The sequence below is a fragment of the Euleptes europaea genome, chromosome 4 (genome assembly GCF_029931775.1).
Source record: "Euleptes europaea isolate rEulEur1 chromosome 4, rEulEur1.hap1, whole genome shotgun sequence".
In the NCBI taxonomy this organism is placed as follows: Eukaryota; Metazoa; Chordata; class Lepidosauria; order Squamata; family Sphaerodactylidae; genus Euleptes; species Euleptes europaea.
Window position 1 is genome coordinate 120,945,517 of NC_079315.1, and position 13,431 is coordinate 120,958,947.

At 44.7% G+C, this 13,431-nt stretch overlaps 1 protein-coding gene across 2 annotated transcripts in view; it reads right to left on the reverse strand.

Annotated features, from left to right (window-relative positions):
* Positions 1-13,431, reverse strand: part of FAM219A (family with sequence similarity 219 member A) — a 62,711-nt gene that overhangs the window by 24,797 nt on the left and 24,483 nt on the right. For both annotated transcript variants that reach the window (XM_056848709.1, XM_056848708.1), the window contains exon 2: positions 5,036-5,135. In XM_056848709.1, the coding sequence (XP_056704687.1) occupies positions 5,036-5,135 (100 nt within the window). The remainder of the gene's footprint in view (positions 1-5,035; positions 5,136-13,431) is intronic.

The following is a 13,431-nucleotide window of genomic DNA, read 5'->3' on the forward strand; positions in this document are numbered from 1 at the left end:
AAAACCTTTTTGGCTTTCCTTTAACATACGTGAACATACCTGATGATATTTGTAAGAACCTTTTCAGAGATAGAGACCAGTGAGGATATTAAATTCATGCAATATTAGCTGCGGCTCTCTCAACATTTATTTCTGATGAGACCCCCCCACCACCTGTTGAAAATGCTTGCCCCTGCACGAAATTATGACAGTTAAAGCACCTTAAAGGAATCCTAGAAAATGATCACACAAACAACATTAATATAGAGCCAGAAGTGGCTTATGATTAGTGCTCAGCACACAGGCTCCAGGGACAATGCTGCCATGTTCCAGCACTAAATGTTCAAGCAGTAGAACACAACAAGCTTGTATCAGATTGCTGGGGAACAAATAGTTATTTTTGTTCACTCAGGACTCGTATCTTAAGGACGAAGAAGAGTTGGTTTTTATATGCCGACTTTCTCCATCACTTAAGGAAGAATCAAACCGGCTTACAATCACCTTCCCTTCCCCACAACAGACTCCCTGTGAGGTAGGTGAGGCTGAGAGTATGTGACTAGCCCAAGGTCACCCAGCTGGCTTCATGTGGAAGAGTGGGGAAGCCAACCTGGTTCACCAGATTAGCCTCCGCCACTCATGTGGAGGAGTGGGGAATCAAACCCGGTTCTTCAGATTAGAGTCCACCGCCCCAAACCATCACTCTTAACCACTACACCACGTTGGCTCTCTAACAAGGAAATTTCAAAGTGCTTTACAAATCAATCCACTTGAGACACACACACAGGTGACATGTCCTAGCCTTCCACTAGACTCTGTTCTCTGCAGTGAAGGTGAAAGGACTTTTGAAAAAACACATGGCACATTGGGAGGTGAAGGAGGAGAAAATATCAGTGGTTTGACTTTAGAATAAACGGAGGTTTGCTCAAGCTCCAGTTTGTCATGAGGTCCAAATGCAGATGCTCAAACTACGGTTTGCTGGTGGAGTCTAGAACACAGTCTGTAACTGGCTTGTTAACTGTGGGTTCTTACTCTGTGGAGAAATAGCTAAAATCCTGTGTGAAAAGTTACCGAATATACATAAATAGTATAATCGATAATAATTCTCTATGAACAAGGTAATTTTAATATTAAGAAACAGTAAAGCCAGGGTGGTGTAGTAGTTCAGAGTGGTGGTTTGGAGCGGAGGACTCTGATCTGGAGAACCGGGTTTGATTCCCCACTCCTCCACATGAGCGGCAGAGGCTAATCTGGTGAACTGGGTTGGTTTCCCCACTTCTCCACATGAAGCCAGCTGGGTGACCTTCAGCTAGTCACATTCTCTCAGCCCCACCTACCTCCCAGGGTGTCTGATGTGGGGAGGGAAAGGGAAGGTGATTGTAAGCCAGTTTGAGTCTCCCTTAAGTGGTAGAGAAAGTTGGCATATAAAAACCAACTCTTCTTCTTCTAAATGTGAGGTGTATATGAAGGTTCAGTAAGTACTGGTGGAGGTAACAAGAAGAGTAGAAGAATAGAACAAAAGGAGCAGGGTGAAGGAAGAAGCCTGTGATCAGGCAGGTGGGATTGAGTGGAAGGCAAACCCAAGAGGGTCAACTGAAGAAGAGGTGATGACCAGGGGAAATCACTAGCTGACTAGCTGAATTATATTAGCGGGGAGAACTAGCACACAGGGCTGTCACCTTCATTAGTTACAGTACCACCGAAGAAAATAATACAAAGGTGTACTTGTACAATAAATGTTCAGTGAAGTATTAATATCATTTAAAATATTTAAGAAGCATATTTATATTTGGTTCTTGTAATCCCTTGTCCTCAGCATCTGTTTATCCTTTGCCTAGTATAAACCAAACTAGGTAAAGTAAAGGTAGTCCCCTGTGCAAGCACCGGGTTGGGGAGGGGCTGTGGCTCAGTGGTAGAGCATCTGCTTGGAATGCAGAAGGTCCCAGGTTCAATCCCCAACATCTCCAGTTCAAGGGACTAGACAAGTAGGTGATGATTTGATTTGAATCTGTTCAGTTAAAAAAACAAAAAAACAGCTGCAGTTATACTGACTTTTTATGAAGACCGGCCACAATTTTTAAAAGTAAAAAGTGAGCACTTAAGGCTTTTACCTTGTTCCATCCTTCGATTTGCCGAATAAAACTGACACAGACCACAGGCCAGAGGTCTAAAAACCTGTGATTGGTGCCGGACTCGAACTGGGGAGACTGAGGTTTAAATCCCCACTCTCTCATGGAGCTTACCGGGTGCTCTTGAGTTGGTCATCCTCTCACAGCCTAACCTACCCCACAGTCCTGTGAGGAAGGACAACCTGGGTTTTTAAGGACAGGTTAAGAATATGACTAACAAAACAAAACCCCATGTTTCACCTCAATTGATTTCCATTATGTTTTACAGTGCTTAACTGGCCAGGTTGACTATTACTGTGCCCTTAAACTCAGTATGCCTAATTCAGTTTGACTTTTATGTCAAGAAGAAGAGTTGGTTTTTATATGCTGATTTTCCTTTCCTTTTAAGGAGAATCAAACCCGCTTACAGTCTCCTTCCCTTCCTCTCCTCATGACAGACACCTTGTGAGGCAGGTGGGACTGAGAGAGTTGGGAGAGAACTGTGACTGGCCCAAGGTTACCCAGCTGGCTTCATGTGTAGTGGGGAAACCAACCCGAATCACCAGATTAGAGTCCGCCACTCATGTGGTGGAGTGGGGAATCAAACCTAGTTCTCTAGATTAAAGTCTGCCACTCTTAACCACTACACCATGCTGGCTCTTAGTTAACCCAGTAATATGAGCCCAACATTGTCTTGGAAAAAAACGTTCTTCTTTGCGTTCCAGAGCAACTGAGCACCTCCAATGGGGGGGGGGTATGAAGAGACGTGACAAAATCACAACTTTTATCCTTTTAGGTGACAGTAACAGGGTGGGGAGCACAGTTTTGATCAGAGAAACTGAACGGGGTCAAAAGACTGAACTTCCTCTCCCCTTACCAAGCAGCTGTGATCTGAATTGGGGCTGTGTACACAATTTGCAGATGAATTGGAGACTTGTTATACCTTTGCCATGTCTGTGTGTGCCAACATCATCAGGAAGTAAATTCTGAACAACATGAGCTGTTCCATCTCTGGCACGCAACTTTGGAATTACAGTTCCTCTGAAATTGTGCCAGTTCTTCCAGGTATTCTACAACGACTTCTTATTTGTGCTCATGTTTGGTAAGAGTTTAAGGCTGGTGGGAGCATGGTTTAACCTTTTTTCCAGAACTAGATTTTTCAAATTTTGATTTACTGCTATCCATTAGAAACTCTATGACCAAGTAGAATAAGGTTAATGTCTGAAACACAAGTAGATGCTAGAGCCTTTACCACTGGTTAGTCTCTTCCGAAAATCTGTCTCCATCTTCTTTTCTTTACAATATTTCTCTCCTATTTGAAAGTAAGTACTCATGGTGGCCAAGACAACACGAAACAGTTCATCATTTGACGTCTAATCAGTGTTTTACTGCCCCCTGTAGCTTGATACCCAACAGGAAACCCTGAAATAGCAAGAATGTTGTATTTGCAACATAGAATCCTGGTGGTCCCTTCTAACTCTATGATTCTATGTCGCAACCATCCTTTATATGATAGCCCTTCAAGTACTTGAAGATGGTTATCATATCATCTCTCAGTCTTCTCCTCTTCAGGCTAAACATACCCAGCTCCTTCAACCTTTCCTCAGAGGACTTGGTCTCCAGACCCCTCACCATCTTGTTTGCCCTCCTCTGGACACTTCCCAGCTTGTCTATATCCTTCTTAAATTGCGGTGCCCAAAACTGAACACAGTACTCCAGGTGAGGGCTAACTATAGCAGAGTAAAGTGATACCATCACTTCGCGTGATCTGGACACTATAATTCTGTTGATACATGCTGTATCACTACTCATTTTACTTTTGAGACTACAACTTCTTCTGTGATACGCATCACCTAATGTATTATAATATTGAGTCAGACCATTGGTACAACTCCACTGGTCCAGATCTACTCACTATCTATTCTGACTGCTGGCAGCTATTTAAAGTCTCAGGTAGAGAAATCTTACCCAGTGCCTTGGATGGAAGACCACTGGGAACCCATGTGTGAACAAAAAACATTGGGAAGGAAACCCAAACCAACAGAAACCCTGATGTGGAAAGAAGGAAAATTCCACCCTGAGCAATAAGAGTGCAAGGTGGACAGCCCATCCACCTTTTAGAAAAAGACACCCAAACCAGCATGTTTCCTAAGGCAGAAGAAGAGTTGGTTTTTATATGCTGACTTTCCATATCACTTAAAGAAGAAACAAATCGGCTTACAATCACCTTCCCCTTCCCACAACAGACTCCCTGTGAGGTAGGTGGAGCTGAGAGAGTGTGACTAGTCCAAGGTCACCCAGTTGCCTTCATGTGTAAAAGTGGGGACACAAATCCAGTTCATCAGATTAGCCTCTGCCACTCATGTGTAGGAGTGGAGAATCAAACCCTGTTCTCCAGATTAGAGTCCACCGCTCCAAACCACTGCTCTTAACCACTACACTACGCTGGCTCTCAATTAGCCAGTAGTGCACGTCTCTTCCAGCCATACCTCTTACTCAGGATAAGCCAAGCCTGCCATGAATTACTTTCAGCCACTTGACTGGCATGTTTCTAGCAGACCTATTTAACATGCCTTTGTGCACCGCCGAGAAAATACAGCCCCTCTGCCTCAGACCTTCTCACAGATAGGCCCAGTGGATCTGAGGCAAAGTTTTAAGTGTTGCCTTGCATTGTTTCATTAAAACATAAGCTTCTAAAAATGTTTTATACGGCACACTCCTCTGAGTATTTTAAATGGAGAAGTGATTCAAGTTTTACATAACACAACAAAAGCGCAACCTTCACAGGTAAGTGCCCAAGCGCTTATTCGTTTTCTTGGAAGCTGCCCTGAGCCCGGCAGTCCTGGGGAGGGCGGGGTATAAGCTTAATAAATATTATTATAGTCATCATCATCATCATCAACAACAATAAGCCTCAGAGTTCATCTGGTTCCTCTGCCCATAAAACTTACCTAGCTTGACTTGTAGAGGGGACGGTTTGTAATTCATAGCTACAGTCTCTCCCTCTCTCGTATCACAGTCCCTGTCAGAGATGGAGGCTGCCGTTGGATCCTGTTGAACGCAAAATAAACCTATTAGGGGTGCCAGGAAAAGGGTAGGCGTCACATATTTAACATTTCCCCACTGTGACTGTTCATTAGCTTCTGGGCTTGTTGGGACAAGTACAAGCATGCTTGATACATATTCTAGTGATCTTCAAGCACACCTTGAGTTGAAGTCAGAGATATTTTAAAATGCTTTGGCCTTCAGACTTCTATGATGGATCACCCAGGCAACAACAAACAGAACTCTGGGATTCTCGCACCTCTCAGTCACTAGGTTAAGTACAGCCTGGGCCGGCCACAGGCCAAACTATTAAACTTGAAAGCAAGTAGGCAGACTATATAAAAATACTTTGGTCCGTTCACTTCAGCCCTTAGCAGACATATAGATCCTCGAGTCCAGTTCATCCTTTGGTCTTGCAAATGGGCTTCTGTCAAAGTGATGACTCAATTCTTAACTCGTAAGAATGTAAGAGCCCTGCTGGATCAGACAGGTGGTCCATCTAGTACAACATCCTGTCTCATACAGTGACCAACCAGTTCCTCTGGAGATCCCACAACAGGGGCTAGAGGACGAGGCCTTTATAAGAACACCAGAAGAGCCCTGCTGGATCACACTGTGGTCCATCTAGTAAAGCATCCTCACTCACACAGTGGCCAACCACTTCCTCTAGAGGTCCAACAACCAGGCAAAGAGGCCAAGGCCTTAAAAAGAGAACATCAGAAGACCCCTGCAGGATCAGACCAGTGGTCCATCTAGTCCAGCATCCTCACTCACACAGTGGCCAACCTCTTCCTCTGGAGGTCCAACAACAGGGTACAGAGGCTGAGACCTTCCCCTAATAAGAACCCTGCTGGATCAGACCCGTGGTCCATCCAGTCCAGCATCCTCACTCACACAGTGACCAACCAGTCCCTCTGGAGGTCCAACAACAGGGCATAGAGGCCAAGGCCTTTCCCTGATGTTGTCATCAGTACAAAGCCACCACAACCCATGAGGAACCTCTCTTGTGCAACACCCACTGGAATGACTCCAAGCACACTGACTCTTGTGCACAGCTTAACTGTTCTTGGTTAATGAAGAACACTTAATTCCTATCCTTTGTTTAGGGCCATCCCTCTCCGTTAAGTGTTTTATTTCAGCTCTGAAGTTCTCCTTAAGACAAAAAGAAATAGAGGGCTCATCTCCCCAGGCCATCTGCACAAAATACAGATGCTACTGAATTGCAGGATGCATCATTCCACTAAATTCCCTCCATGAAGGCTGTTGGTTTATGCAATCCTGTTGCTGATTAAATATTTAGAATCCATTCAGTGCAAACCTCAAAGCTGCAAGCTATCGTGTGTGAGCGTGCGCGAAGTGCCGTCAAATCGCTTCTGACTTATGGCGACCCTACAAATCAATGACCTCCACAACATCCTCTCATTAACAGCCTTGCTCAGGTCTTGCAAACTGAAGGCCGCAGCTTCCTTTGTAGAGTCGATCCATCTCACACGAGCAATCTTACTTCTTTTAAAACAGTCTGGAAAAGTAAGCAGCTGCCTCAGGAAGCTCCTGCCACAATAGATCCACCAGTCCCCAAAGAGCTGCTACCAAACATCGCTACTCTTCTGAAATTAATCTGACACACAAAGAGGAGAACAGACTGTCAACTTCATCCACAATACCAGAAATGAAGTGAAAAGTTGCGTGTAAATGCCTGACCTGCAGATTTAAAGTTCCATGAAAGTTACACCAAAGAAATCACCGTCCTCTACTTTAACATGGAGAAAGCAACAACTAAAATATGGCATGCTGTCGATACAAAGCTTTCTTTGATTTTTTTTTTTTTAAAGGGTACTCAGTTTAGTAGGCAGGCAAGACTGCTTGTGAGGGGATGGTGGAAAAAGTTTCCAGCACAGGAAACTGAGCAAAAAGGTTTCCTTAAAATGTCACTCCCATGACATCAAGCAGTTATTCTTCCAGTGCCTGGCTTCCATACTGTGTACAGAATGTGTTGGAAGTAAACTACAGCCATGACAACAGAACATCCAAGCCCCATCTCAAAAATGCAGCCAACACTTGCATATCAGTTACGACCTTTTGCATACAGATTTCAGAGTGACTGAATCCATGTGTTCATGACATTGCTTGTAACCATGATTTCTGGATTCTTCTCAGTTGCAATGCTCAGCTTTGGCTTTCAGTGAGCAACTAGTACAGATAAAAGACCCCCACGGACACACCTGGTAACATTTTGCCAACTGCGGCAAATTTCCCTAATCCCCTGCCTCCACAGGGGCCCCTGCTGCCACAGCTGAGGCTGGACAATAATTGAATGGGGGGTGCGGCAGACTTCATTCATATGTAAGCTAACAGGTAAGCCTCTTCATCACTCAGATGGGACAACTCCTGTCTTTTAAGCCAGAGGTCCCCAACAAGGCATCCACTAACACCCTTCCTGGTGCCCACCAAGTGTTTTCAGAAGGTGAGTGGAGCTTCTGTCCAGTGGGGCTTCTGACTGGCCACTGGAGATCTGATTGGCTGTGCAGATTAAAAAAAAAAATTGCTTTGGCAACAGCTTGCACCACCGCACAAGGTAACTTATGCCTAAAAGGTAAGCTGTGAGTATGCAAGAAAATATTTTAAAACAAGTTCATTTTAAAAAGGCATTCTATTAAACAGAGTTCCTTCCTGAAATGTTGGAGTTACTATTAGACCTCATTCCCTGAGGCTGGGGCATGGTTGGCTCCGCCTCTTGTGGCAGCCATTTTGTGGCTGCGACCCCTGTCTTTTAAACCCTTCATTGTTCCCTGTGTGCCATCCACTATTTATTAATTCCTTATTCAACCTATGTTTCCCATATTCCAAAGGCTAATGTTGCTCGAGGCTTAGCAGGAGTGGCCTTGGCTTTAGGAATGTTTGTTGAAATGCCGTTCATTCTCCATATTATAAACACAACTGGAATGATTCCCTGCCTGTGGGTCCTATGTTCTTTACAGGCTTTTCTCACTACCGTTATTAAGATGAAATAAAACTTCAGGTATTATGCTCCCTATTAAATGACACTCAAAAGCAGCAAATAATTTCTGGCTCATCGTATTAAAATCAGATATCTGCGGAATTCCTGCAAACAAAATTTCTGGCCTTCTTCATTCCGAGGAACAGGGCCTGACTTACTTGGAGAGAGATGAAGAACTTTAGAAGTGGATAACACCTATAAGACCCGTTACACGTGGCTATCACAAGAACATAAGAAAGGCCATGCTGGATCAGACCAAGGCCCATCAAGTCCAGCAGTCTGTTCACACAGTGGCCAACCAGGTGCCTCTAGGAAGCCCCCAAGCAAGACGACTGCAGCAGCATTATCCTGCCTGTGTTTCCAGCACCTAATATAATAGGCATGCTCCTCGGATCCTGGAGAGAAAAGGTATAAGAACATAAGAAAAGCCATGCTGGATCAGATTAAGGTCCATCAAGTCCAGCAGTCTGTTCACACAGTGGCCAACCAGGTGCCTCTAGGAAGCCCACAAGCAAAACTACTGCAGCAGCATTGTCCTGCCTGTGTTCCACAGCACCTAATATAATAGGCATGTTCCTCTGATCCTGGAGAGAATAGGTATGCATCATGACTAGTATCCATTTTATCGTGTGGACATAATGCAGTTAATGCACACACACACACAGGAAGCTGCCTTACACTGCATCAGACCATTTGTTCATCAAGATCAGTGTTGTTTATTCAGAATGGCAGAGGCTCTCCAGGGTCTCAGGCAGAGGTCTTTCATATCACCTAACTCCTAATCCTTTTAACTGGGGATTGAACTGGGGACCTGCTGCCTGCCAAGCAGAGGATCTACCATAGAGTCATGGCCCCTCCTGGGAGTAGGGAAAACCTTTCAATCAACACATTCAATGCTGGGAATGGAGACAGAGGCAGTCGCAGGACCTTCTGCTTGCTCCTTTCCTCAGTGGAAATAAGCAACCACGACAGCTGCCAGCTAAATCAACATGTGCTGAGGCTGACAGAAGACCCTGAGATTCCGCAAGATACCTTCAATCATCTTTGCCACCACTCAGCCCTGATAAGATGGGACAGCGCAGAAATCATGAATGAGGGGCACGGCCGGTCTGCTGCACAACACAAGCAAAGAACACGCATCTGTGTGCAAGACTGCCATCTTCTCCTGTGCCAGAAGCAGCCATTTCTTCCAGATAAGCTATGTATGTGCCTGGTGTAATTTGTGCTCTGGTCTGGATCCTGGTATAACATCAGGACAGCCAGAGACTGCCAGTGCCGTGATCCACTGTGGATGGACTCTCGGCTTTTTGCATGGTGATGCTGGGTAACAAGTTTACCAAGAGTCACACTGATGCTCAATTCAAAGTACCCACTGCCACTCTTCCACAAATTAGGATACTATGGAAACACAAAGTTTAAATACTCTGTTATTTAAGAGTACATAAACAGTTAATTTGTTATGGCAAAGTCAGAGCAAAAACCGCTGCAGTGGCTGTTCATCCAGAAAACGAACAGCACGAAACAGGGATCCCCAGTACTCCTAAGTGACTGAAGGTGCAAGCCTATGCAGACTTTTCCCAGTTTAAGCCTACTGAAATTGATAGGCTCTGGCCTGGAGTAACTCTGCTTAGGACTGCACTGTAAGTATCTTTTATCACCCTCTCCCATCCTTGCTTGGGGCTCCATGCCGCTTAGTCATCGTTGTTATTATTGCAGGAATTTACAAGAGGGTGTCTGTGCCCTTTGCCTAGCATAAATTCAAGTCATTAGCATTGCAAATTAACGGGACACCCAAGTCCCTGCCTTTGTTGCCTGCAGCTTTTTGAGAGTGTGTTCAGAAGGATGGCGGCTGAACGCAATAAACTATTTAAAACAAGCCACTGAAGCCTATACCTCAAAGCCTTTTATTGGGTTTAAATGGACGGCTGGAAGCACCACATGCTTCCTTCCTCCTTAGTTTTACAGCCAGCTTTAGCACATAAAACTCACCTAGTTGGCAGAGCATGTTACAGCAGCAGAGAACATCCTCTTCAACTGAATGAGTTGCTGGTAAACTGCTAGATACCTTTGGTGGTGGTGGAAAATGCCATCAAGTTGCAGTCGACTTATGAGAACCCTGTAGGGCGGGAGTGTCGAACTCATTTGTTACAAGGGCCGGATAGGACATCAATGTCACTTGGTCGGGCCAGGCCAGGCCTTGCCAGCCCAGATCGGGACTGGAGGGGGTGGCTGTCTCGGCTGGCTTGCGGGCCAGATAAGAGCTCTCAAGGGGCCGGATCCTGCCTGTGGGCCTTATGTTTGACACCCCTGCTGTATGGTTTTCAAGTCAAGAGACAGTCAGAGGTGGGCTGCCATTGCCTGCCAGTGTGGTGTAGTGGTTAAGAGCAGTGGTTTGGAGCAGTGGACTCTGATCTGGAGAACCGAATTTGATTCCCCACTCCTCCACATAAGCGGTGGACTCTGATCTGGTGAGCCGGGTTAGTTTCCCCACTCCTACACATGAAGCCAGCTGGTCGACCTTGGACTATTCACACTCTTTCAGCCCCACCTACCTCACAGGGTGTGGGGAGGGGAAGGTGATGGTAAGCCAGTTTGATTCGTCCTTAAGTGGTAGAGAAAGTTGGCATATAAAAACCAACTCTTCTTAACTTCTATGGCTGCTGTACCTCTCCAGGACTCTTCATCTGTCTTTGTTCTACCCAACAAATCTCAGTTTCTTTGAAGACAAGAATTTTGGAACCAGAATTACTGGAACTGAAGACTATTCTAGTTTGCCTAACATACATGGCTTTGTCTGACATATTTTTGATTTCCTTGGTGTTCAAGGCAAAAGATCTTTTCTGCCTTCAGGACAGATGAGAAGACATCTTTGTGAAAGATAATCCCATCCCATATTCCACAGTAGGCTTTTATGCTGAACATATATCCAATGGAGCAAATCTTATATTCCTATAACCTTCTTACACAATGTTCTGAAAATAGCCAGACAGTTCAGCAATCATAAATTTCCACTGGGCCAAGAACTTCACCTCTGATCAAATGTTAAGATTCTTCCTGGCTTGCAGTGGAGTCATCCATTAAATTTACTGATAATGACCCTGACCACTAGAACAGAAAGAGAGGTGGACTCTCTTTGAGTGAAACACGCTCTCAGTTTCAATAATTAGTTTTTGTTACTTGTATTGTCTGCTTTCCTTGCTTTTAGTTTCCAAGGCTCAGTCACACATCTTTCCTCAGCCTGCATTGCTTCACCTTATCTACATATTCAAGGTTATCAACAAAACTGAAGTCAGGCATCTCTGGCTCTGCAGCTGTATTGTGATTGACCATCTGGGAGAAGCAATCAAGTTTCATCACCTGCTGTGACAGGATTCCTTAGACTATCATCCAGTTTAACCAAGGAAGTGCTTCACAACTTCTGCTTGGCAAATTTCACAACATGAACCCAGGCTGATATGAGAAGAGTGTGAAACTGTAGCTGGGTGACATGAATGCACATCTGAGGTGTGTATGAAGCCACCCCCCCACACACTATAGTTACAGGACATAAGCCTATGCATTTTAAATGATGTTACCCGCTCTGAGCCTGGCTTTGGCCGGAGAGGGTGGGCTACAAATCACATAAATAAAGTTCAAGCCGCTTGATGAGCATAGAATCAGAGTTGGAAGGGACCACCAGGGTCATCAACCCCCTGCACAATACAGGAAATTTACACCTACCTCCCCCCAACACCCGCAGTGGCCCCTACTCCATACCCAGAAGATGGCCAAGATACCCTCCCTCTCATGATTTGCCTAAGGTCATAGAAAAAAATAGCACGAGTAATATGCTATTCTAGAGCTGATGCAATTTTTTTTAAAGAACATAAGAATGTAAGAACATAAGAAAAGCCATGCTGGATCAGACCAAGGCCCATCAAGTCCAGCAGTCTGTTCACACAGTGGCCAACCATGTGCCTCTAGGAAGGCCACAAACAAGACCGCTGCAGCAGCAGCATCCCGCCTGTGTTCCACAGTACCTAATATATTAGGCATGCTCCTCTGATCCTGCAGAGAATAGGTATGCATCATTACTAGTATCCATTTTAACTAGTAGCCATGAATACCCCTCTCCTCCATGAACATGTCCACTCCCTTCCTTTAGACTGCCTTCCTGTCATTTATTAATTAATTAATTCAATTCCTACCCCGCCCTCTCCCAACGAAAGTCAGGCTCGGGGCGGCTAACAACCATACAATTATAGCCATTGAAAATCTAATAATAAAATCCTATATATAACAATAACATTAACAATTAAAACCTAAATTAACTAGAACTATCTAAAAGAAACTTAAAAGATGGCATCCGATAATAAAATTGCCCTTGTAATTATTATCACCCCACTGTGTGTGTGTGGGAATCCTCCTCCTATGGATGAGCAAAAGGAAACAACCGGGGACACAGCAAAGAATGGCAGGGAATGTGGGACATAGCAAAGAACGGCAGGGGATGCGAGTACCAGGCTAGATTCACCATCGTCCCCACAAAAGGCCTCATCCCAACCAATTACCGATGCTTCCTGCAACACATCAGAAGTTCATGACGGACTTTACACACTTCTACAACATTCAACTTCAAAGGTCAAAGGAGGGGGGGAAGACATCAAAGCCCAGAGGAGGAAAAGGGACCATCAGGAACATGATGGCCCAAGGGCTGCCTGAAGGAATACAGCGAGTTCCTAAAAACACGGTTTTACTGAGGCACAAAACAAAGTGGAAATAATGCAGAGGCTATATACATATTTGGGATTTCAAACAGCCCCCTCTGTCCACATGCAATGGTGGTTTGGCAGCCACCTGAGAACAGCTGTGCAATATCACCTGCCCCATTCTGAGGATAAAATACAAAATCCCTGATTGCTCCCGCAGACGCTTTAAAAAAAGTGGCACACATCAGACAGGAATTCAGGAGCTGACCAATGGACATCAGCCACAAGGGTCTCCTTGAGTGTAATGCAGTAATCTGACCTAGATTATCACTACAGCATAGGTATCTTATGCAAAATTCTCCCTGTTTGGGAAAAGCTGAAGCTAATGTATTAATCTAAATTGATGAAAGGCACTTTGTAACACAGACAGCAAAAGCTGGATCTAAGAGCATCCCCCCTCTCCCAATAAGATATGGATTTATGAGACGGAAGGCAATGACCTCTTAAGAACTGACCCTCATTGGTGAAGAATTTGAGGCCTGGATCTTGAAAAGTTTGACCGGTTTTAGCATAAATCACATTTCTTATTGCAGGTATAAGGGAGGTTTTTCCACAG